At 44.5% G+C, this 21,951-nt stretch overlaps 1 protein-coding gene across 10 annotated transcripts in view; it reads right to left on the reverse strand.

Annotated features, from left to right (window-relative positions):
* The window catches only part of GPATCH8 (G-patch domain containing 8), a 54,212-nt gene that overhangs the window by 17,969 nt on the left and 14,292 nt on the right, over window positions 1-21,951 (reverse strand). For 2 of the 10 annotated variants that reach the window (XM_072919187.1, XM_030256310.4), the window contains exons 2-5: window positions 20,760-20,834; window positions 12,969-13,041; window positions 1,483-1,550; window positions 970-1,056 (exon numbers count right to left, since the gene is read on the reverse strand). In XM_072919187.1, coding sequence (XP_072775288.1) covers window positions 970-1,056; window positions 1,483-1,550; window positions 12,969-13,041; window positions 20,760-20,834 — 303 coding nt within the window. Of the gene's footprint in view, window positions 1-969; window positions 1,057-1,482; window positions 1,551-3,520; window positions 3,566-3,673; window positions 9,499-12,968; window positions 13,042-15,136; window positions 15,155-19,763; window positions 19,799-20,759; window positions 20,835-21,951 lie in introns of those variants that run through there. The other 8 variants (XM_072919192.1, XM_072919191.1, XM_072919193.1 and 5 more) reach the window with 8 other exon arrangements.

The raw sequence follows: 21,951 nt of genomic DNA on the forward strand, positions 1-21,951 counted from the left end.
GCTGAATAAACTGCCTGAAGAATTAACTGTTCAACCGGGGAAATGGAATTTTAGATTTGCCGAGGTTATGTTTAATTTTAATGGCATTGAAACTACTTTCCCATTATTTCTGAAATAATTAAAATTTATGCAAGACTGACACTTCATTTGGATGTCTTGGGCTCTTCCTCAACCCTGGTACTCCCCTAATCTCCGGACAATTGAACAAGCAGGCTTTCCTCAGAGCTGATGGACTGCAGGGCTGGGAGCGGAAGAGTGGATTAAAGGATGAGCAGAGACCATGTCTCCACAGAGAACCTGGTTACAGCTAATCCAAGAATGCTCCTGCATGTCACGCTCAATCCAACTCTACAGCTCATTTTTATCAGCCCTTGACTTACAAAATAACCCCACAGGTTTTTTAAATCCCATAGAAATACAGAATTTGTCTTTTTTTAATACTGCCTGAGCTATTCTTCCAAAGAGCTCGAGTCCATCAATTTCTCCAAGCTGGAGCCATGTCCTACCTTTCCAAAGCAAGCAGGATTTATGCAATAACATCACAAATGTACTGCTCACTCCTCACTCAATACAACACAAGAGCTCCTTCCCCTCAGCTGGTAACTGCCCCTGTACCACCTGCAGGTTTTGTCCTGACATGGCAGGCTCACTCTAAAAATCTGGCAGCCCTGGGTGTAGGGAAGGAAATGTCCTGCTCACCCCAGGACTGTTCCTTCCAGAACAGGAGCAAAGCACATGGAGAAAGCCCTGCTGCTGCCCTGGGGCTCTTCAGCAGCTAAACAAACAGGAAGGTTGATGCCAGGAAGTGAATAACCGGTGTGTTAAAACATAAATCATCTTCAGAATGACCAAACCCAAGAGCAGTGAATTTCTACCATCACTGCAGCAGAAGCAGGAGAACTCAGCCCCATCAGAACAGATCTCCCAACCAGCCCACAGACACTGATGTTGATGACCCTCTCTTTGTACCTTGTACTTCTGCCTCAGCTCCTCGGTGTCTTCCTTCTCCACCTCCAGCACTCGCCTCCGCTCCGTGGCATCCTCGGCGTAGTCAAGCTGTTTAAAAAAAAAACAGAGAAGAGATGCTATTTGGTCCATAAATACATTGCACCATCAAATCTACCAGAAAAAACAACTTAACAATTTCAGCTGAAACAGAATCTATGCAAGTTGTACTTTGCTTTCCCTGCTTTGTCACCCCAAGTGTAAAACAGGTCATTAATCCCCCTGACATGGAGGGCCCTGGCAGGCTCATGACAGCTTTGGGGAGGGGAAATCTCAGAGCCCAGGGATTTTGGGGAGCATCCAGACTCCAGAACCCAGGCTCACAGGGATAAACAGGGGATGCATTTTGCAGACAAGTGTTTTCTTACTGCGCTGATTGGAGAGCGAGTTGTTCTTTGCCTTGGATGCACAAACTCTCACCTGAAATGCCTTTCCCACCCACTCCCCAGAAGCCCTGCAGGGGTGAGGGGAGCTCACCTCCATCTCCATCCGGCCCATGCCCATGACATCATACTTGACAACGATAGGGATGGGATCTGTCCTCCCTGGAAGAGGAACACACAGAGAGAGGTCAGCAGCAGCCCAGCACCACAGCTCACTGTACACATTGGGTTTGGGTGGTTAGAGATCTTGCCTTGGAGTGCAGAGACCAGAAAGCTACAGTGAACCAAACACAAGCCATTCTCACAGCTTACAGCCAACCCTGTGCCCAGCTCCGAATGGCACCCAGGATGAGAAATGCATTTTTCTGAACATTAACTGCTCGTATAAAAGCTTCTTGTGGTTAATGTTCCCCCATGACAAGCCCTGGGGCAGGGCTGATATATCAGGACCTGAGACTTCTTAAGGCTTCCACATCAGGCTGCTCATCTCCCCATAAGAGTGAAGAAGCTGCTAATCACATTTCACTGTTGCAGCTCATGAATAATCGATTAGAACTTTGCTGTAAGAGATGTGGAAGCCTCCCTCCCACCAGCTTTTGCCCTCCCCAGGAGTAAGGAATGCTCAGGAGAATAATGGCACAGAAGCCAAACTTCCTCCATCCCAACCACCCAGTCTAGGCCAGGGGTGGGTCCCTGCTCCCCCAGCCCCTGAGTGATGCTCTGGCCCCGCCGTGTCACCTGTAAGCTGTGAAAAGGACTGGTTGCGAAGAAAATTGACTTTGAACTAATCAAACTACGCTGGAGATTTATTATTTAAAAAAAACATATCTTTAATCCACTCATAACCAGCCAAACAAAGCAAAATGGGGCAGACAAGCACTTTACTACCACAGCTTTTTTTTTTTTTTTAAATTATTATTATTTTGATTTTTACATCACAACTGGCACTGGTGGTTGTGATGTAACCCACTGACAAAGTACTTACCTTCTCCAGTGCAAACCTTGAGTGAAAAAACAGAATGTTTACTTCCCTTATTATTGCTCTTGTTTGGTGTAAACAACTCTTGTTATACACACATACACAGGTATTATACCTTTGGGCTAAAAGACTGACACGTTGGAGTCATGCTGAAATATTCCACTGCCATCCACATGTGCAAAAGGTTAAAGTCTTTAAAACTGCCTCAGAAAACCTGGATAGGTGTGAACTCTTTTCCAGCATCAGCCATAATTCCTGCCAAAATCACAGCCCTAGACGGGCTTTTGAACCTTAAAGTACAGACATGTGGTTTTATTCAGAAATAAATCAATTTAATTAATTGCTTTATGGTTTTGTTGATATGCCTGGGAATTTGGCAGGCAGCAGGTCCAAAAGTAGTGATCACATTGACATGAAATGGTTTGGATTGAGCTTTCCTTTGGATATTTAATGCTCATCTTTGACAAGGTTTCTCTTATGCCCAATGGTATAATACAGTAAGCAGTGACTGCAATTTTTAGCAAAAGGACCAAATTAAAGACAGGTTATAAAAATGATTTCCTAGGTGCAATATCACTTTCATAACGTCTCAATCAGGGATTTACTGGTAAGTGGTGAACCCAAATGGAATGGCTGGCACCAAGTGCCAACAATTTATTATTCAAATTTTTTTCAAGCTTTTTCTTTTTTGTTTTGGTTGGGTTTTGGGTATTTTCGGTTTGTTTTTGTTTTGTTTCTCCAGTAATTGAGATCTTTTGATGCAGCCTCATTGGCCTGGTAAACCCCTGTACACAATGCATCAGTACTTTTGCCTTCTAAGGCAGTCAAAGTTTTTTGAGTTGGTTTTTTAAATTCAAAATCTATTTTGAAATTGCAGTAGCAAGTGCTAGTGCCCATCATGTTGGGGAAAAAAAATCAAGTTTGGACAGTATTAAAAATTTATGTTTAAACTGATTTTGGCAGTTCTAACACAAACAGAAACATCCCTTCTTAGCAATACCCTTTAATGAACAAGGATCAGACAAGTGTGCATAAAGAAAGGAAAGGAAAATGAAAGACCAAGCAGAAGGATGATGGCTACAACAGAGAAAGTAAGCCTAACATTGGTGCACTGATGACAAAGGAGTAATTCAGTCTGAAAATAAAAAATTACCACTGCTAAGTTTACCATCACCACAACAAGTCCAGGATCATAACGCTGTAAAAAAGAAACACCATTTGTTAGGCAAAAACCATTAGGGGCAGAAAATAGGCCGTTTGGCAGGGAGGATGGGTAAAAAAAAATAACAGGAGGCTTCTTGCTCACCCCTCCACCCCATGACCGTGATGTGCCCTGCAGAACCAGGGAGCCACTGGAGCAGCTCTGACTCCTGCTGGGTGCTGGGAGAGCTCCTGGTGACGGCCCCGCTCCGAGGAGGCACTGAGGCACATGTAAGCAGGCAATTTAAAAAGGAAACAAATCAGGATCTTAAGGAAGCAACAAATATTCTGGGCCAAAAGGAACTCTGCTTGCAGGTAAGAGGAGAATATTCCATGCGAAAAGCGATGCCTCTGTTTTAAACAGAACCATCGTTTCATTATGAATGGAACCTCATGTGTGACATCCGGGTGACAAGTGGCATATCCAGGCACGTAGCACAGCTGTGGCAGCAGTGCCAACCCCACATGGATCCCCCTGGAGCCAGCTGGGGCAGCAGGACATGCTGCTGGGCACTGGGGTGGCCTCGCTCCTTGTCCAAGGGAAGCCACCATGGTGAAGGGACAGGGACAGGCTCAGGGCCACCCTTGCCCTCTGGCTGCCAGGTGGGACATGGGGAGCAGCCAAAGGGGGAGATGGGGTTCTCCAAGCTCAGCTCATGACTTCTTTGAAGGAACTTCCTCAAGGAAAATTTATCCTACTGCTGGTCATGACAACGGGATCTTTCCCAGCAGGTAAGTGTGGTTGGACGTCAGGAGCCTCCCAGGTTTGGGGTCCCTGCTGAGCCTTTCCTGTACACCAGCATGCTTTGAAGGGAACATGAGCTTCCAAGGCCCAGAATTCCCACACTTCCTGCCACTCAGCAGGGCTGCAAGCAGTGCCACATGGAGGGCGAATTCCCAGGGCAAATCCTGCTGTGTCCCTATCCCAGCCCCCTGCACCTTGTGACATTTATTTTCTTTTTGAGGCTGGTCACAAACTCCTTCACAGACTGGTCACTGCACAGGTTGCAGACCCCAAAGCAGAGAGGGTTATTGCATAAAACACTTCCACACGCAGGGAAAAATCTCATGGAGAGGACAGAGCAGGAACCTCCAGCAAGATGGAAAAAATAAACAGCTCACACAAGAGTTACACCTTAGAAAACCCAATCTCAAAAGGAAATTAGGTTAGTAATGATTCCCTGCCCTCGGAAATGAAATGAGATTCCCAAACTGACCTGCTGCAACTCTTTTGCTTTTCTTTCCCCAAGAAATGGGCAAACCTTTCTCCCAGCTTGTGAAAAATTACTCAGACCCAAACAAACCCTGACAGCCACCCCTTCCCAGAGCCCTGCAGTGGCAGGGAGCACGTGGCCAGGCAGGCTTCTCCAAATTCCCTTCTTTTTAACTGCATAAAGCTATTGGATCCGAGCAAATACTTCCCTCTGCAGTGCTATAAATGAATAAATCTTGGGGAAATTCATCCTAAGGCTTCAGGGCTTTGCTATCAGACACAGGTCACGCTGCATATGAAGGACTGTGGGTCCACAGCCATGCTCTGGCTCTGGACACTGTGTGGATGCTGCTCTGCCCTCTGGAATGGGAATATCCCAGCTGGAGCTGCCATCTGAGCCTGCCTGGAAATGCCAACATTGTCAACACCAGCCCATGTTTTATCCTTTTTTTAACAAGTCAAAACAGAAAACAGTTTTAATCAGATTTTTAGATTCAGAGGAACTCCTCCCTCCAAAAACAGCATCATGGCAATAGAATCCCAGAATGGCCTGGGTTGGGAGGGAACTTAAAAACCAGTTCCTCCATGGAACAGGGACACCTTCCACTAACCCAGGTTGCTCCAAGCCCTGTCCAACCTGGCCTGGGACACTTCCAGGGATCCAGGGGCAGCCACAGCTGCTCTGAGTACCCTGAGCCACAGCCTCACCACCCTCACAGGGAAGAGTTTCCTCCCAATACCTAATGTAAATTGAACCTTTACTTAATTTATAACATCTACTTCTTGTTCTATCCTAACAGGTAAATTTCTCCATTAAAGGGGCATTCAGATATAACAGGATGAAAAAAAGTACCCCAAAAATTCTATGCTAACATAATTCAATCAGATCTCTTCCATTGTGTCCCTTATGCACACTGTGTAAGCACCACAGAGTAACACAAGAACTGTAATCCTGCTTGTTTTGTTGACATCTTCATAGAAATTCCCCGCAGATACAAGCTTTGCAGGATCCAATCCTAGAGGACTGATTGATATCACACTTGTCACTGGAGGATAATTTCATAAACTCAGCATCTCCAGAGGACACAGACAACAGCACCTGATCTTGTTGGACATGGAGGATTTCTCCTTATTTGATATCTTGATGCTGCAACTGAAACCCACAGTAAGACACAACCTTCCCGGGGCTTTCAGCTGCTCCTGGAAAGGGACTCTCACTCAGCTGCATGCAGGGCAGGTTCATGACCATAGCACAGGGCTGTTCTGGTTGAGGGTTCATGAATTAGCTGCATTTTAAAGAGGAGGATTTTGCAATTCAACACTCCTGGGACTGTTTCGATATAGCCTGGGGGGTTCTGGGCTCTGCTGCCGGGGAACAAGTGACAGGACAAGAGGGAACAGCCTCAAATTGTGCCAGGAAAGGTTCAGGTTGGACAGGGCTTAGTGCTGGCCTTGGCAGCACGGGGCTCCCTAAGAGTCTGGGAGAAACCAAGAGCTGAGCTGTTGAAAATTCAGACCCCTCATTCAGTACATCAAAAGGGGAGAAGGGAGAAAAGCCACTCAATTTCACTGATGCACAAGCCTGGAGTACTCACTGGCTAAAAATGACATCACATTATCAAACTCATCCCAACTGCTGCAAGAAGCAAATGAACAAACAAGGGCATGCTTTAATCCTGGTCTCCTTTGGAAATTAGATTTGTGAGCTCATCCTGTTTATGTCAGATTTCTGGAAGAGGTCAAAATAAGAGATTCAAACAAAGGTCTATCATCCTTGGTGGCAAATAAAGTTCCAGAGAGGAGAAAGTGTTTTCCAAGAACACAGAAACTGCCCTGTGAATTTAATCCTTACTAAGCAGAGGAGAAATGACGAGACAAAGTCAAGTTGTAAACATCTCAATCACATGGAAAACTTCCAGTGAGAGCTCAAAACTTCGCAGACACACAAACCAAGGGTGCCACTTGCAGAAAACCAAGCCGAGGTTTGACACTGAGGCACCAAGCAGAGCTCCTTGAACTTTTGCAGCAGAAGAAACATAGTGGACTCTGGGTCAAAAAATATCCCTACCCCAAATGCTGGGCAATGGATTAAAGAGCAACAAAGAAGGTGTTGGAGCAAAAACACAATTCCTGGTTGATTCAGGATAGGAATTCAAGGTAAAACTTGCTGTCTGTGTTCATCTTGGTAAGTGGACAGGGCTGAAGGGTCTGCTCTGGTTCAGGGCTGCACTGAGGAGACAGGCAGGCTGTGCATGGGCACGGCCTCTCCCAGTTTAATAAAACTACTCTTCCATTGCACCAGCACAAAGGACCAGAAGGCCTCGTGCCAAGCCAGGTGAAGGCCATCTGTCACAACAAACACGTGGCACTGAAAGCACAATAATTTCAGATTTCACTGGCTACACCCACTCAAGCAACACAAACTCACCACCTGTAATCAAGGGAAAGATCTTGCACCTCCAAAAGCAAACAAGGGGGCAACTGCTTCCCCCAGATGACACTGAGCAAACTTCCTTTTTGGTCTGTGGTCTGCTGGGTTTTAACACAGCAGTGAAGATGGGCATGATGACAGCAGCCAGGTTTCTCAAGCTAAGTTCAGATGAAAACATCACTCTTAAAACCACTGGCGTGATTTGTGTTGCAAACAAAAGCATGAAAATGCTCCTCCATGCAAGGATTGTGGTTCCTGTGAGGACATGTGAAGATACAAGAAGATAAGAGAGTGATCACAGCTATTTCTTGGCTAAGACTGCCAAACCAACCCATACGTAATGAATAAAGGCACTGTTAAGCATTTTTATCTGCCTCTCCTGTGTTTTCCTGTATTTATTACAAAGCTCCAAAACCCAGAAAGAAATCTGACACCCCTCAGTCCCTCAGATGCTCATTGTTCCACGTTCACAGGCCTGACACATATCCCCCGTCTGCCTCCAGGAGATCAGAGGAGCCAACAAATGGAAAACACATTAATATCGGAGCTGAAGCCATTTGGCAAGCAGGTGACAGCACCAGGATTCAAGACCTTGGAATTCAAACCCTGAGCTCATTTCTCCAAGCTGCAGCTGCCAAGTGATCACATTTGTGACTGATCTCAGTTGCTCGAGTGGTCAAAGCTCCGTTTATTGCTCCCCACAGCCTGAGGAACATCCAGCAAAAGCTGTGCCTGCAGCCACCTGGCAATGCCTCAAAACGGGGACTTGGATCCAGCTCCATCCCACAGCTGGGATCACCCCAGGGGCTGCCAGGAGAGGACATTTCCTGCCTGAGCCGCCGGATCTCGGCTTCACCTGCAGCTCTGAGCAGCTTCCAGCACTTCTCACACTTCTGCTCTTCCACCCTGCTTAGCCCTTGGACCAAGAAGGAATGTTTTCCCTTTTTTGAACAGATTTGGGGAGGAATGTGCCAAAGAAGAACTGCACCATAGTGATGCTGACTATATTTATCCTCACAGAATTTGCAAGTCAGAGCACAAATCCACTTGTGCTTTTTCTTTTAATTGAAAACCATGCAACAAAAATACAGCTTGATGGAGGAACTGGATTTTAGCATTTGCTACCAAATTTGCTATACCTGACTTTGCTACCTAGCTGGATGCACTTGTGAAAAAATAAAATAAACCTAAAGCACTTTCTATTAACTGCTGCTCCCTGTATCACCAGGATGATTTATACAATCAGTGTGGGGCACACCTTGGTCAACAGGAGCAGCACTGCCCTGACAGTCTGTGCAGGTTTATTACTTTCAGCCTGAATGGAAAGGAACAAGGATGCAGGAAGGGTTCCCAGCCCTGCATGGCACTGCCAAGAGCTCCCGGGACACAGGCACGGCCCTGCCCTCTCCTCCCAGTGTAACATCAGCAGAGCTGCTCCCCAGGGAGATGGAAGCAGCTCTTCCAGAACAGTTACACTGAAATGATGCCAAAACTTGGCTAAAAACATAAGCAAACATGAAGTTATTACTGAATAAGCAGAGGAAGCAGGGGACTGAAGGTATTTCTTCAGGATGAAAGGCTACAGGGAAAGTTCCTGCCACTGCAAGAACCTGTCCCAAAAGGGACATCCCTGCCCTAAACAGAACCACCTGCTGCTTCTGTTTCCTGAGTCCTGGAGATAATCTAAGTCCCAGCACAGACTAGCAGCCACCCACCTTGAAACTCCTTTGGCTTCACTCTGAACATTTTCATGACAATAACCAAGCACTGAAAGAGCTGCCTCAGCCCTCGAGGAGCAAACACAGGAATTCCAGAGCTCCACTGAGCCCCCACGTTACCTGAGCTGTCTGATTCACAGCTGAGACACTGAGGAGCAGCTCTGCCATGACAAATGGTGTATTTCTGTTGCCATAGCAAAGTACTACGTTGGGATTCACCTCTCAGAGATACCACAAAAGATCAGGATAATCTTGGTCTTGGGAATACTGTGGAAATGTGCAGTAAATCAATGCCTTAAAACATATCAAATTAATCATACAGGGCACAGTTTGTGGTGTAGGGGAACTTGTAACTGCTTCTATACAGGTGGTGGGGCTGTCTTTAAAGGGTCCAGGCTGCAATCAGGCAAGAATGTTTACAATAGAAACCTTTAGAGACACAAATCTGTGTTGAATACAGTTGTTACCCAGACTGGCTAAGGACGAGCTGGACCTGTCCACCAGAGATAGTCAATCCTTCCTCATATGGCCAGTAAACATCAAACTTTCCTCCTGCCCTCTCCAAACCCTCCCTGCAGAACTGCCCACCCTCCCCAGGCCCTGCTATGACCCAGAAAGCAGCAGGACAACCTACTCAGTTTCCCCTGGTCTAATTAAATGAGATTAAACTACTGGTTTCAGTCTTGCAGATATCCCTCTAGAGTACTATTACTTCATATTAAACACACAAGTCCAGAAAGAAAAAAAAAACCAGAAGTTTTCAGCACTTTTTTTTTTTTTTTCAAACAAGACTTGTCAAAAAAATTGACAGGGAAAAGGCAAAGAGCTTATAAAAATATTTTCAAATGTACAATTCAAATTATCCCACTTCTGCACGTCAGTCTCCTGGCTTTTCATAATACTACTTTAACTTAATGGGAAATACTCATTCCAAGAGAAATTATTAGAGTGTGGTTGAATTCAGATTTCCCTCAGCCCTCTCATTCCCCTCCTGACTTACCTAACTCCTAATTTATTCACAGTCCTTGGGCTCATTTAGCACAGGACTTCACACGAAGGTCAGGCAATGCTTTTAACTGATCCTTTGCTAGTTTCATTTCTTCAGGAGACCACAAAATTCTGGATTACCAACTGCAGGCATTCCCCCAAAGATAAAACAGGCAACAATCACCATTTTCTCACTTGTCAGAGTGCAACCAGCACATATCTCTATGGAAAAGTGGCTCCCTAAGCCGTATTTTCTAAACTAAAAAAGATCCCTGTCAACTGGCAATCCTCTCTCCTGTTTATTCATATTCACTGGCTGTTAGCAAGCTGAAGCACCATTTCGAAATATAACACAAGTTATTTGTGGGAAACAAAAATGATGAAAAACACCAGGAAGAGAGATGAGCTGAAGGATGACTCTGGTGAATTCCTTACCAGTATCTCTGAAGCAGGACTCCAGCACTGGCATGGCAGAGTTGACAGCACTGTCCCTGCCTGATGCTCCATTCAGCACACAGCCCAAAATCAGTGAAAGATGCAGATGTTTCAGCCAGAACACAGCTGGTGACAGCCACATCACTCAGGGCATAGGCTCTGTGCTTCCCTGCTCAGCTTTTCTCAGTAACAAGACTTACACCACAAGGCAGCTGTCCTAGGGGGTACAAAATGCCTCCACCTCTGGAATTTTCCTGAGAATGAGCCACAGTGTACCACACCAGCAAAATTTTACCACCAGCAACTGGCAAGTGTAGTTTTTAGGCTGTTGCAGGTACCACCCAGAGACAGCTCAGCACTCTCACCACTGGATTCCATCCCTCAGTGGGTGGTCAGGATGAAGGAACCATCACAGGGTAGGTTCTTGCTGAACAACACCACAAGACTACAAGAAAGAAACGTTTCTGCCTGGCAGATGTAACACAGCATCACTTTGGGATTCAACAGAACTAAAGAGGGAGCCCCAGCTCAGATGAAGATCTAGAATTAAAAGCAACATCACAAAACTCAGCACATTGAACTCATCCACTTCCTTACAAGTTGAAGTGCACAGCAAGTAGCTAAATGCGGTATCAATTCCATACACACAACCCAAAATCTTTGAGAGTTTGATGTAAGGACCTTCTGCAGGAGGTCAGACACCACACCCACAGCTCAAGGCTGCTTGAAGGGGTTCTGTTTCTGCTGCACTTCCTCACCACAGGCTGTGTAAGATTTTAGCTCAAGCAGTGTCAAGCAAAGTTTAACAGGAACACACCTACATCTCTTTAGAAACCTCTCCTGGTCTTTCCTGAACAAGGGAGTGTGGAAGATGGGAAGAACTTCTACTCTGCTCCTCCCTTCTCACTGCACATCAAATGACTTCACTCTTCAAACTCTTAGAATAAGATTAAAATTGGATGCAAATGTTTCCTTCCTGACATTTTATATTTGGATTTTTGGGCCAATTAAGATTCGTGTAGAAAGGTCACTGGATAATGAATTAAACAACACATCATCACTAATGCCACAGGCATAGGCTCTGGCTGCTGAGAACTGAGAGGAGAAAAGCTGGAGCAGCAGCAGCCTCCCTTCCACATCCCACCTGCCCAGACCTCTGGAGAGGTAGGCTGGCAGGTGGACAGGGCACTGCTCCCTTCCAAAGGGCTGAAATTCCTGCACATGCTCCAAAGCCTACATTAGGAAGGCCCACATCCACAATTTGCCTGTAGCTTCCACACGGTCCCAATCAGCAGTGTTCCAATGGTATGTGAGACATCCAGAACAGCTCCAGCACAGAGAGAGGCAGAGAGGGAACATCTAAATCTGGACAAGATTCAAACTGCAAATTCCTGCTCAGCTCATGAAACACGGTGACACCACCACCCCCTGCCCCGACTCCAGACCTAGTCCCATAATCCATGCTCACTCCATTACATCTGAGCCTGCAGCACCCCAGGCTCTTGGGATACACATGGGGCTGGGGAAAGGCTTTTCCTTTTTTCAAGTCTGTGTTTCCACACACTGACACACAGAGCAATACAGGGCACCCAAGAGAGGCACCATGCCGAGTTCCACCCTGTGATCCACATCCCAAAAGAAAAGCCCAGAGGTCACAGCCAGAGCCCCACCTGACGTCTGGCCCCAGCAGAGACAGGAGAGGACTGGAGAGTGCCATGCATCAGCCAGAGAACTCAACTGAAACCACATTAGAGGGAGCCAGAAGCATTAACCTGCAAGGCAGTCCTGCCTGAGAGGTTAGGCTTAGTCCAGGGATTAATAAGCATTCCCAAAGTTTGGAGAACTCGTTACCTCTGCACAGTCCTCCACAGCACAGACACCTCCATCTCTAATGGGCTCACTCATGGAACGTGGATTACAAACTCCCAGGTCTTCAGACTATGGGCACGTGAACATGAGTGAGTTACTGAGGGGCTCAGGGCACACCTGAGCCTAAAACGCTTCCACAGGTTTCTACAGAAATGGGGTTTAGTGTCACAGGAAGAATTCAGGCTCAAGACAGCAAGGTCTGGTGTGTGTGCTGGGCCACCAGCACTTTGGTGTCCCAGCGAGATTTGCTAATCCCTGACAAACTGCTGGGAAAAGGAATAAATCCAACCTGTGACAGTCCTGTGGAGAAACCAGCAGTGAGCCTCTCCCATCCAGAGAACCTCTGCCACCACCTTCCATTTTCAGTGGGTCCTCTCCTGGCCTTCTAATGGCTTCTGACCCCGGTGAGCACTGCCAGATCATGGGAACTACCTCAAATCCTCAATTCTTTTAACACCAAAACATCAGCACAGTTGGAAGCTGCACCACTCCCTGTCAGTGTGAAAAGTGAATCCTCCTTCCTCCACGCTGACTCTCACACATCCACCACACACACAGCTCTAACCTGTACCAACAAGTGAGGCAGCAGCTTCCACTTGCAAACTGCCAAATACGAAACTCAACAGTACATTTGTTGGGATATATTAATAATGGAAAGAAAATCTAATCTAGGAACAAAAAGCAGAAATAATTTTGTTAAAGACCAAGGCTGGAGTTGAAGGTTTCAGACACAAGGGACTGGACTTACCCTGCAGTGACTTTCCCAATCCCTGGCCCAGCTTCCACCCATGTTTCTGGAGTAAGCGATGTCCAATATTATCCTGACAGACAGAACAGAGAAAACAAACCAAAAATATTCCAATAATATATTCTTCCCTTCCCACTGACATTTAAACATGTGATGAGCAAGAGATTTTTCTACATATATATGCATGCAAAAAAATGCTACTGAAAAGGCAATATATGCCCAATAAAGGGAAAGACAAATGTCAAAAATTGCTGGCTAGAATTTTTCCAGGGGGATGGGTATTGGGGACGGTCACTTTCTGATGGTGTGCTGGGCAACTTTTGTGCATCACGTTTAAAAGAAATAAAAAAATAATAAAAATAAAAAGCAATGTGGAAGAAAATAAAGTGTACCAATAAAAATTGACAGTAAAAAGCATAAAATCAAGCTATTTATACAATCATATCAATCACCTAGACAGCACCACTTAAGATTTTTTTTGTAAAGAAAATCTACAATGTGTTTAGTCATTTTGTTTGTGTGTCAGGCTTTTATAATACTGAGTAAGTTGTAAGTGTAAGACTGCCCCACCACTAGAAACCAAAACACAATCAGAGCAAAATCCAGGCTAGACTTGATTGGGTTTTTTTTTATATATGTATATATATATAAACTAGCATGCAGCCAATATTAAACTGAAAAAACAGTGAGGTTAGTAAAACAAAAAAAAAATCAATTAAATAAAATGAGCTCAAGCACAGACTGGGTGATGCATTTCACATGTAAACTAACAAAAATACTAAGATGTTAGAATGAAACAGGCCTAGCAATAAGTTAACAGCAAGGAACCATTAGTGCATGTAGGGGAAACAATAAGCATAATGTCTCATCTTCCTAAAAAAAAAAGCTATTTTGGAAAAACTGGAAAAGTACTGATGCAGCAATTAAGTGTCAGCTTTTGGCAATGGGGCTGAGCAGGGCTCAGTGTGGAAACTGTTGTGTTTTATCCAAGGTTTCTGCCGCCAGACAAAGAGCAGAGCACTCACAGCACCCTCGAACCCTCTCATCTCAGTGACCAGTTTACCCAGTTACAAGCAGTGACCACCTCCTCAGAGAAGGACTCTTGGCTGGGACCATGTTTACCTTCCAATTGCAAAAAAAAAATAAAATAAAAATCAGATATGAACTTGTTGATTATTAATTATCATCAGGCAAACCACAACCCAAGGTATCACTGAAACATCCTGAATGATAACAGGATGTGACTCCAGAACACTGAGTGGTACATGGAATCCTAAAAAATAATTATATCTATATGCTGCAGATTTCTTTAATTAAATAACAGTCATCAACAGAAAACAGAGTAGTTTTTGTCATTCCACAGTGAAGAAAATGACCACAGGGTTTGCACAACTTTGGTGAATCAGCTTGAAAGGCACAACCTTCCCAAAGATATTGGCTGCATGGATACATTTTTCCTCAAAAAAATGCTATCAAGTACAAATTTTGGATTTTTCTTTCTGATATCCTAGTAAAGTCAGATATTTTGTATTCTTGTATTTCCCAAAGAATAATGTTCATTTTTTCCTTTTTCCCACACTACCAGCTCTGCCCCAGGACATAATTAGGGCTACATGGAAAAAGAAATTAAATCAGGACACATAAGGAAACTTCTGGGGATAAAAGTTTAAATGCAAAAAAAAAAAACAACAACCAAAAAATAAAAAAAACACAACAAAAAAAAACACCAAAGAAAAATAAACAAGGGCAGATCCCCACCACAGGCACCATGGATGGAGAAGGCTGTCTGGAACACTTACCTGCAGGCACACCTGGGCAGGCCAATCCCAAAGGCCACAGAGTGCCCCATCCCGGCACAGAGCAGCTGCAGCTTGGGATATGTTTGGGATAAAGCACTAATTGCCCTACCCTGACAAAGGATCATTGAATCTAAATGTCGGTGCTGACAAAAATGGCTGCGTTTTCCAAAAGAAAAAAAAAAAAAAAAGAAAAAAAAAAGAAAAAAACAAAAGAATTCAAAGGACAAGGAGTACTTTGCAGTCTTGGCCAAGGGGAGATGAGACATTGTGCTGACTGTGTGTGTTATGAATGCACTAAAATAAAGACAGATGAAGCAGAACGCTATTCCAAAAGCAGTGCAAGTGGAGTGAAAGCATTTCCATACGAACCTGGCTTTAAAAACTGGGCTGTCAAAAGAACAGTTAAATGTAACACAAAGTAAGAAACTGTCCAATCACTAATGGTAGTTTTTTTTCTTTTGCTTTGTTTTCAATTCACTGCTTGCAAGTAATGTATTTATTAAAGAAGAGTGAAAGCATAAAATAAATTCAACAAGTCAAGACCAGCTGGGAGATTCAAGAGCGGTGTGTTGTGACTGACAGTGAAGGGGGAAACAAATGTTAAAGGGAAAAAGAAAAATTTAGAAAGGTTATACACATTAGCACCACTTTTACAGACCCACTCAAGAGGATGGTCCCGAGTTGTTTGACATAAATTGGAATTATGTCTGAACACTGCCCTGTCTCAGTTCCCAGGAAGGTGTTGTTTCCCCCCCACCAAACTTTTTCATTTGTTTGTTTATGCAGTGCAACTACTCCCTAATTTTACATTCTACTCAATTGAAATGGAGCATCTTCTGTTGCACTGAATAAGGAGAACAACTCTAATAATTTGAAATTAACATATAAATTGAGACCTGGCCATCACTTTGCTTCTTTCTGGCCGTGTTCAGCTCCTCCCTCCTTTTCCAATGGCTGAGACCTCTGATGGAGGCAGACTGAATTAATTGCTTTTCAGTGCAAATCCTGCCCTAAAAATTAAATAATGGAAGGCCAGGCTTGCTGGATCCCTCATGAGAACCTGTCTGCTCTCTAGGGAGCATCTAGGGATATTGGAAGCAAAATGTGACATGGGACAACAAATGTTGCAACAGCTGACAGCTCTTTTTTTAAAGTGCAGTTTTAAGTGAAAGTTCTGTAAAGTACAGCTACTTTCACATAGAAGAGATGGGGCTTTTCAGAGCAAGCTTCCTGCCCATGTCAAGAGCTGTCATTCCTTTTGGACAAACTATCCTCACACTGCAGCAGTTTTCCTACAGAAAAGCTGCAGGGATCCACAGCAACACCACAGCCCTAGGAGGAAACCCCTCATTTCTCAGCAGAGGGCTAGCATGAGTCTCCTCACTCTCTTCCTCTGCCATTTGGGAGCTCCTTGTATTAAAGCCACAATAAAAATTATTGAGGCAGTCAAAATAAGTCTCCCAAAAGGTGTTTGGGTGAGCAAGGGAGCTCTCCTGGACCATATGGGCACAGGCTGTGGGATGCTCCATGCAGGGAGAAGGGCTTGGCAGCTCTGGGTGGGACAACACCAGCTCTGAAGCTGAGCAGCACTGATGGAGAGCTTTGCTCTAATGACAAAGCAGAAACTTCTCCAAAGGTGTAGGAAATGCAAGGCCTTGGGTGTACCAGACCTTCACAGAGTGGGTAAGCTGCTTTGGAAATCCCTCATCCAAAGGGACTGGGCTCCAGCAGCTCTAACTGGCCTCCCCAGCTCCCCATCCTGTGCCCTGACAAGATGCCCTTGCTTGCTTTCCCTGTGGATCAGTGATCCCTGAGCAGGACATCCCCAGTACAAATTTCTGATAAAGGTTTGGCCAATAGGAAAATAAAATCGCTTACAATTAACAGATGGGTAGAAGAAGCCCAAGGTTTTGATGATGCCTGTGGGACATAACCCACACCAGTAGTTTTGCCTAGTGCAGGTTTTCCATGAGATCCCCACAATCCCATCGCTCATCCCAGCTCGGGCAGGAACCATTCCTCTCTTGAGTGGATTGTAAGCTGTGCTGACTGTGTATGGAGGAATCTATAAGCAAGGATCGGATGCTACTGGGTGAACCCATGCAAACAAGAGGTTGAAAAGATTCCCAAAACAAAACCTAGAGCTCACTACAGATGACACAATGAAGACCAGAGAGAAAAGCCAAATAGTAATGCTACACCATTCAGCTTCCAGAAGCACATTATTTATAGCGCTGTCCACATATGGCTGCTGCTAAATGTCAAATCAGCAGCCTCTTCAAATGACACTTTGGAACTAGTGGAGTCCACAGATCCGTACAGATTTCCAGTGGCAGAACCCGGCTGCGGCTCGGCCAGGCTGCCACAGCCCCTGGTGTCCAGCACCACCGACTGCAGCCTGACCCGGGGGCTCAAGGCGCCCCTCATGGCACCGAGCAGCGTTAGAGACAGGGGAAAGGACATTTGTTAGTTAGGACAAGGACAAACTAACAAGCTCCAGGATAAGTGGGTGATTCCCAGTCTGGCCTCGGCGTGGGTCCACCCCTGACACTGCCTGCACGGGGCCAGGGCTGCTTCTTGGGGGCTCTAAGGGTCTATCGCTGTCTCCTACTCCATCTGCACTGCTGGGATGAGGAAAACCAGGAATTCACAGCAAAGAGACTCAATAAACAGGTAGAGATAAGGAATTAATGTGGAGAAAATCTAGATTCTATTAAAGCTGCAATAATTTGTGACTTCCCATTCAAGTACCTGGACTCAGTGTGCTCAAAATGCCCCAAAACAAATGTATGCAGCTTCTTGAGTTTAGAAAAAAGGGTGAAGTGCTCTGATTTTTCAAGGACACCCGTGACTGCACTGACATGAACAGTCAGTGTAAGTGCAGCATCTTTCAAAGCACAACATGAAAAAATTTTACTTGTAGGGAGAAAAAATATCTGTAGCTCTGAAGAGTCCATTGATATTAAATATTTTCTTCAATTTAGTAGTGGAAAACAGCTGGCACTCATTCAGGCCATGACCATCCCTAGCTCCTGGCAGCTCTGTTTTCCATAAATGTACTCTGGTTAGAGTCACAAGTTTCAGTGCAGACATCTTTGGCCTAAACAAACTGCACACAGCAGGATTTCCACAGGAACAAGAACACCAGTAGGCTAATTGAGGACATCTTTCAACATTGTAATGATCTGTAGACTCCCAAACCTATTTTTCCAGCCACCTTTGAGTTGCATGCTGTAGCAGTACAGTCAGCACCTCTCAATAGATAATGCTGCAGAGATGGATGTCACATCAGTGGGGACTGTCACAGGGACATGGCACAGGAAACACTCCCCCATCTCCAAACACCTGCAGGCTTTGGAGCACCTTCCTGTCACTAAGATGTGGGAAGCTGTGAGGAACACATTTATGAGAATATACTGAATTCACTTTTCATTCTGAAGAATGACATTTTAACTGGCAAGCACTTTGATCTGCCACAATCATAAACACAGGGTGTTCAACACCCAAACTGCTTCCATACCATGAAGCACACGCTCACTCATGACTCTGAGCAGATTCCTTGAAAAGGGCCACTTGGATTGCTAACAGAGAACTTGTTAAGGATTAAAATCCAATTTGATAATGTTTAAAATACTTAGATGTATGGTAGTTCTAAAACACAGATTTGCCTTTCCTCCTTCCCTCTCAATTTTGGTTCTGGGTGAGCAAACAGCATAAAATAGAATGAAAAAAAAAAGCCAAAAGAGCAGAATGAACAATCCCGGTGAAATATCCTGCAGGAGAGGTACCCCACAGAATTCTGCCAAGGAAACTGTCTCTTCTGGTACTGTGTGTAATTTGCCAATTCAAAGAGCACACTGATCATTAGGTGTCAGGAAACACAACAAAGTAATTCTTGCTACCCAGATGGGGAATTAAGGAATCAACAATGTATTTTTACAAAGACCATGTGAAACCTCAGAAGTGACCAGTTTGTTTCTGGCTGCAGTTTCTGACACCCTTGTTCAGGCCAAACCCCCCGCAGTGCAGCAGCCACAGCTTTGAAATCCTGGGATGGACACTGGCACAGCTGCCCTGGGAAGTGCTGGAGTCACCATCCTTGGAAAGGTTCACAGGCCATAGAGATGTGGCATTTGGGGACATGGGTTAGGGCTGGCCTTGGCAGTGCTGTGAGATTGGCCAGACTCAAGGAGCTTAGAGGGCTTTTCCAACCTTATGATTCTCTTATTTCAGACAAAAGAAGAGCGGAACAAACAATTTGAGATTTTAACCCTTTCTCCTCACAAAATAAGCCATTCTGTTGTCCTCTTCATCCAGCTGTTTTCAATTAGGTTGAACTGTACCTACCAACGAGTTGTAAAGATTAAAAATGTCTTGATATTTGGGTGGTGAGAGACAAGCATAAAATATTAAAGCCTCAATTTAATTTATTTTTTCTGCTGCAGTTCAGTATTAATCAAACTGCACAAAGCATTACTACAGTGGAGTATGAGATCTGCACAGTGAGCCCACATGGGTTCAGGGTACCTGCTCAAGCTTTACACACTCCCATAGGCATCATTCCCTCTGGAACATCAGAGATGTAATCTGTGATCTCTTCGACTCCTCTCTCTGGGAAAGCACTTTCGGAAATCAGGTAACCAGTCAGGTCTGTAAGCAGCATTTGAATTATTTTGAAATGCTAATTTCCAGTGTGGCCCAGAGTAGGCTACGTGTATTTCCCATTTTATTTCCATCCAGCTTGGCATTTTAATTCAAATCCCCATGTCCCAAGGTAAGACAGAAGTATTCAGGAGAAGAGTGAATACCAATTCCCATCTCTGCAGCATTATCTCATGCGTCATCAATTACTGCCATGCCTAAATCTAGCATCATGCCAGCACATTAAGACAGTAGGTACTATATGCAGTGTTCACTGGACCAGAAGAACAGAAATAAGAAGGGGAAAGGAAACCCTAGAGAAGAAATTAAAAAAGGCAGACCGTGCAATACAAACCAGATCATGGCTGCTTAGCTAATATGGGCCAACTGCTGCGGAAGAAAAACGTCGAACACCCCAAGTTGTGTAAATTTTTGGTAAACATCTAACACGCACACAAACACACACAACACCAACCTACACACCAACAAAAATATATAGTGGGCTTTGGCTAACACTGGTTCTTCTAGGGGCTGACTAACATGGAGAAACTTTAACACAATTTCAATGAATAGGCAAAAAAACCACTTGCAAAGTACTGTCTTAACAAAAATCTATACTTAATCAGAACACCACTAAGTGTCCCTTGATTATTCACTACAAGTTTTCTTCTTTCTGAAGGAAACTGCAAATGAAACTTAGCTAAAGCTAATTGCCAAATGTGGGTCAAGTTTAGGCTAAACAAGCTGCTGTGCCTAAAACCAGCAGAAGGTGCTTTGCAAAGAGGAAAGTTAAAAAGCTCCAAAAAGATTAAAAATTAAAACTAAACAAAACCTGTATTTTTCCCATCTTACAACAGGAGTCTTCACACCTAACTCAAGGTAAAGAAATTTTAAAGAAAGGCTCAGGGCAGCTTCAGCCCCATGGGGAAGGACTACTGGACTAACACTGATCCCTGTCTCTGTACCACCAGGTGTCATTCTAACATTTTAAACACACTGGTACTTTTCCAAAAATATAAGCTAAAAAGCATCAAAATGTATTTCACTATACTAGTCCATCAGGTTCACATTTAAATTAAACATATTCTTCAAAGAAAAGTACAAAATCTTAAAATAAATATCTATGAATTAATGTATTATTTTAAGTAATTCCTTAAATATCATGCTGAACTCAAATTTCAGGTTTTAGTTTTAGGACTACTTTGAGATTAAATCCCAGGCCCACTTAAGGTCAGCATGCAGTTTACCACAATTACCCCTCACTGCCAACAAGATTTGACTGCATTCACATCAAGGACCATCCAACATGGCCTAATTCGGGGGAACGATGCTGATCGGGGGGGGGCCTTACCGATTCGATGGGCTTGTCTAGAGACGCCTGCTCTATCTCCAGGTGCCCCTCTTCATACTGATCAAAGTGATTGCCCTGCAAGAGAAAACCAGGGTCAGCTCCACAGCACAGCACACATTTCCAACAGTTTAGTGTCCACACAGGTTTGGTTTAAGTGTTACTTTTCATATAATTTTGCTAACCAATGAACTTCTTTAATACAGGCTCAATTCAGTGTATCAGCTATAAGGACAAAAAAAACCCCTAAAAACTAAGTTAATTTTATGATAATCATGAACTATTAAAGTTGGCAAAATACCAAACATTTACAATAACAATACTTCAAGATTTTTTTTTTCCTTAGAAAGCCTTTGAAAACACTGAGCACAAGCGCCAGTGCCAGCATGGAAACCACATGTGACAAGGAACAGCAAGAATGGATGTCCCCATCACTAGAAGGCTTTCACTGCACCAGGAATTTGCTTGAGGGATACATGTGATTTCATACACCTTAAGCCAACAAAACCCCACAGTGGTACCAAAGGAAACCTGTCCCTGTGCCCACAGTGCTGGTTCATGGTGTGGAATAGCCCTTGTACAAATCTGAATTGATCCATCTGTCTGTGGAAGTGATCCCCCAACACACCACAGTCTTATTCCCAATCTGAAGCAGCCCCCCTGCCAGCTGACCACCATCCCCCTCAGAAAAATTCCATCTTCCCACGTTTTGGGGTGAATTCTGAGCATGTAGGCTCCTGAGCTAGGACAGCAGTGGCAATCTTTGATCTCCAGAACAAATGTTGGTGCTGGAACACAACAGTGAAGGGACATTTCAGGAAAAGCAAACAGCTCCACTGCAGCTCTGCCATAATTTGAGGTTTCTGAAACTTCAAATTCCTGAGATTTCAAACATGGTGAACCATTTTTGGCTGTTCAATAGGTCCATGATGCAACACATTGTCACCTGGAAAGGAAACAGTCGGACTTTCCAGCTGCAAACTTGGAAGCAAAAGACATGAAATTCCAGCAGCTGGGATGAGACCAAAAGCCACTGAAGGGGGTGGTTTCACTGGGCTCTCCTACATTCCCAGGCCCCACTGAGTGTCACAGAACTCCAGGAGGTGCCAAGCCTTGGCTGCCACCCCCCACTCGCCCCTCAGACTCTGCAGTACCACTGGAACCTCTGGCTGCTCTGTGCACACCAAACCCCTGG

This window comes from Taeniopygia guttata, chromosome 27 (genome assembly GCF_048771995.1).
Source record: "Taeniopygia guttata chromosome 27, bTaeGut7.mat, whole genome shotgun sequence".
Classification (NCBI taxonomy): Eukaryota; Metazoa; Chordata; class Aves; order Passeriformes; family Estrildidae; genus Taeniopygia; species Taeniopygia guttata.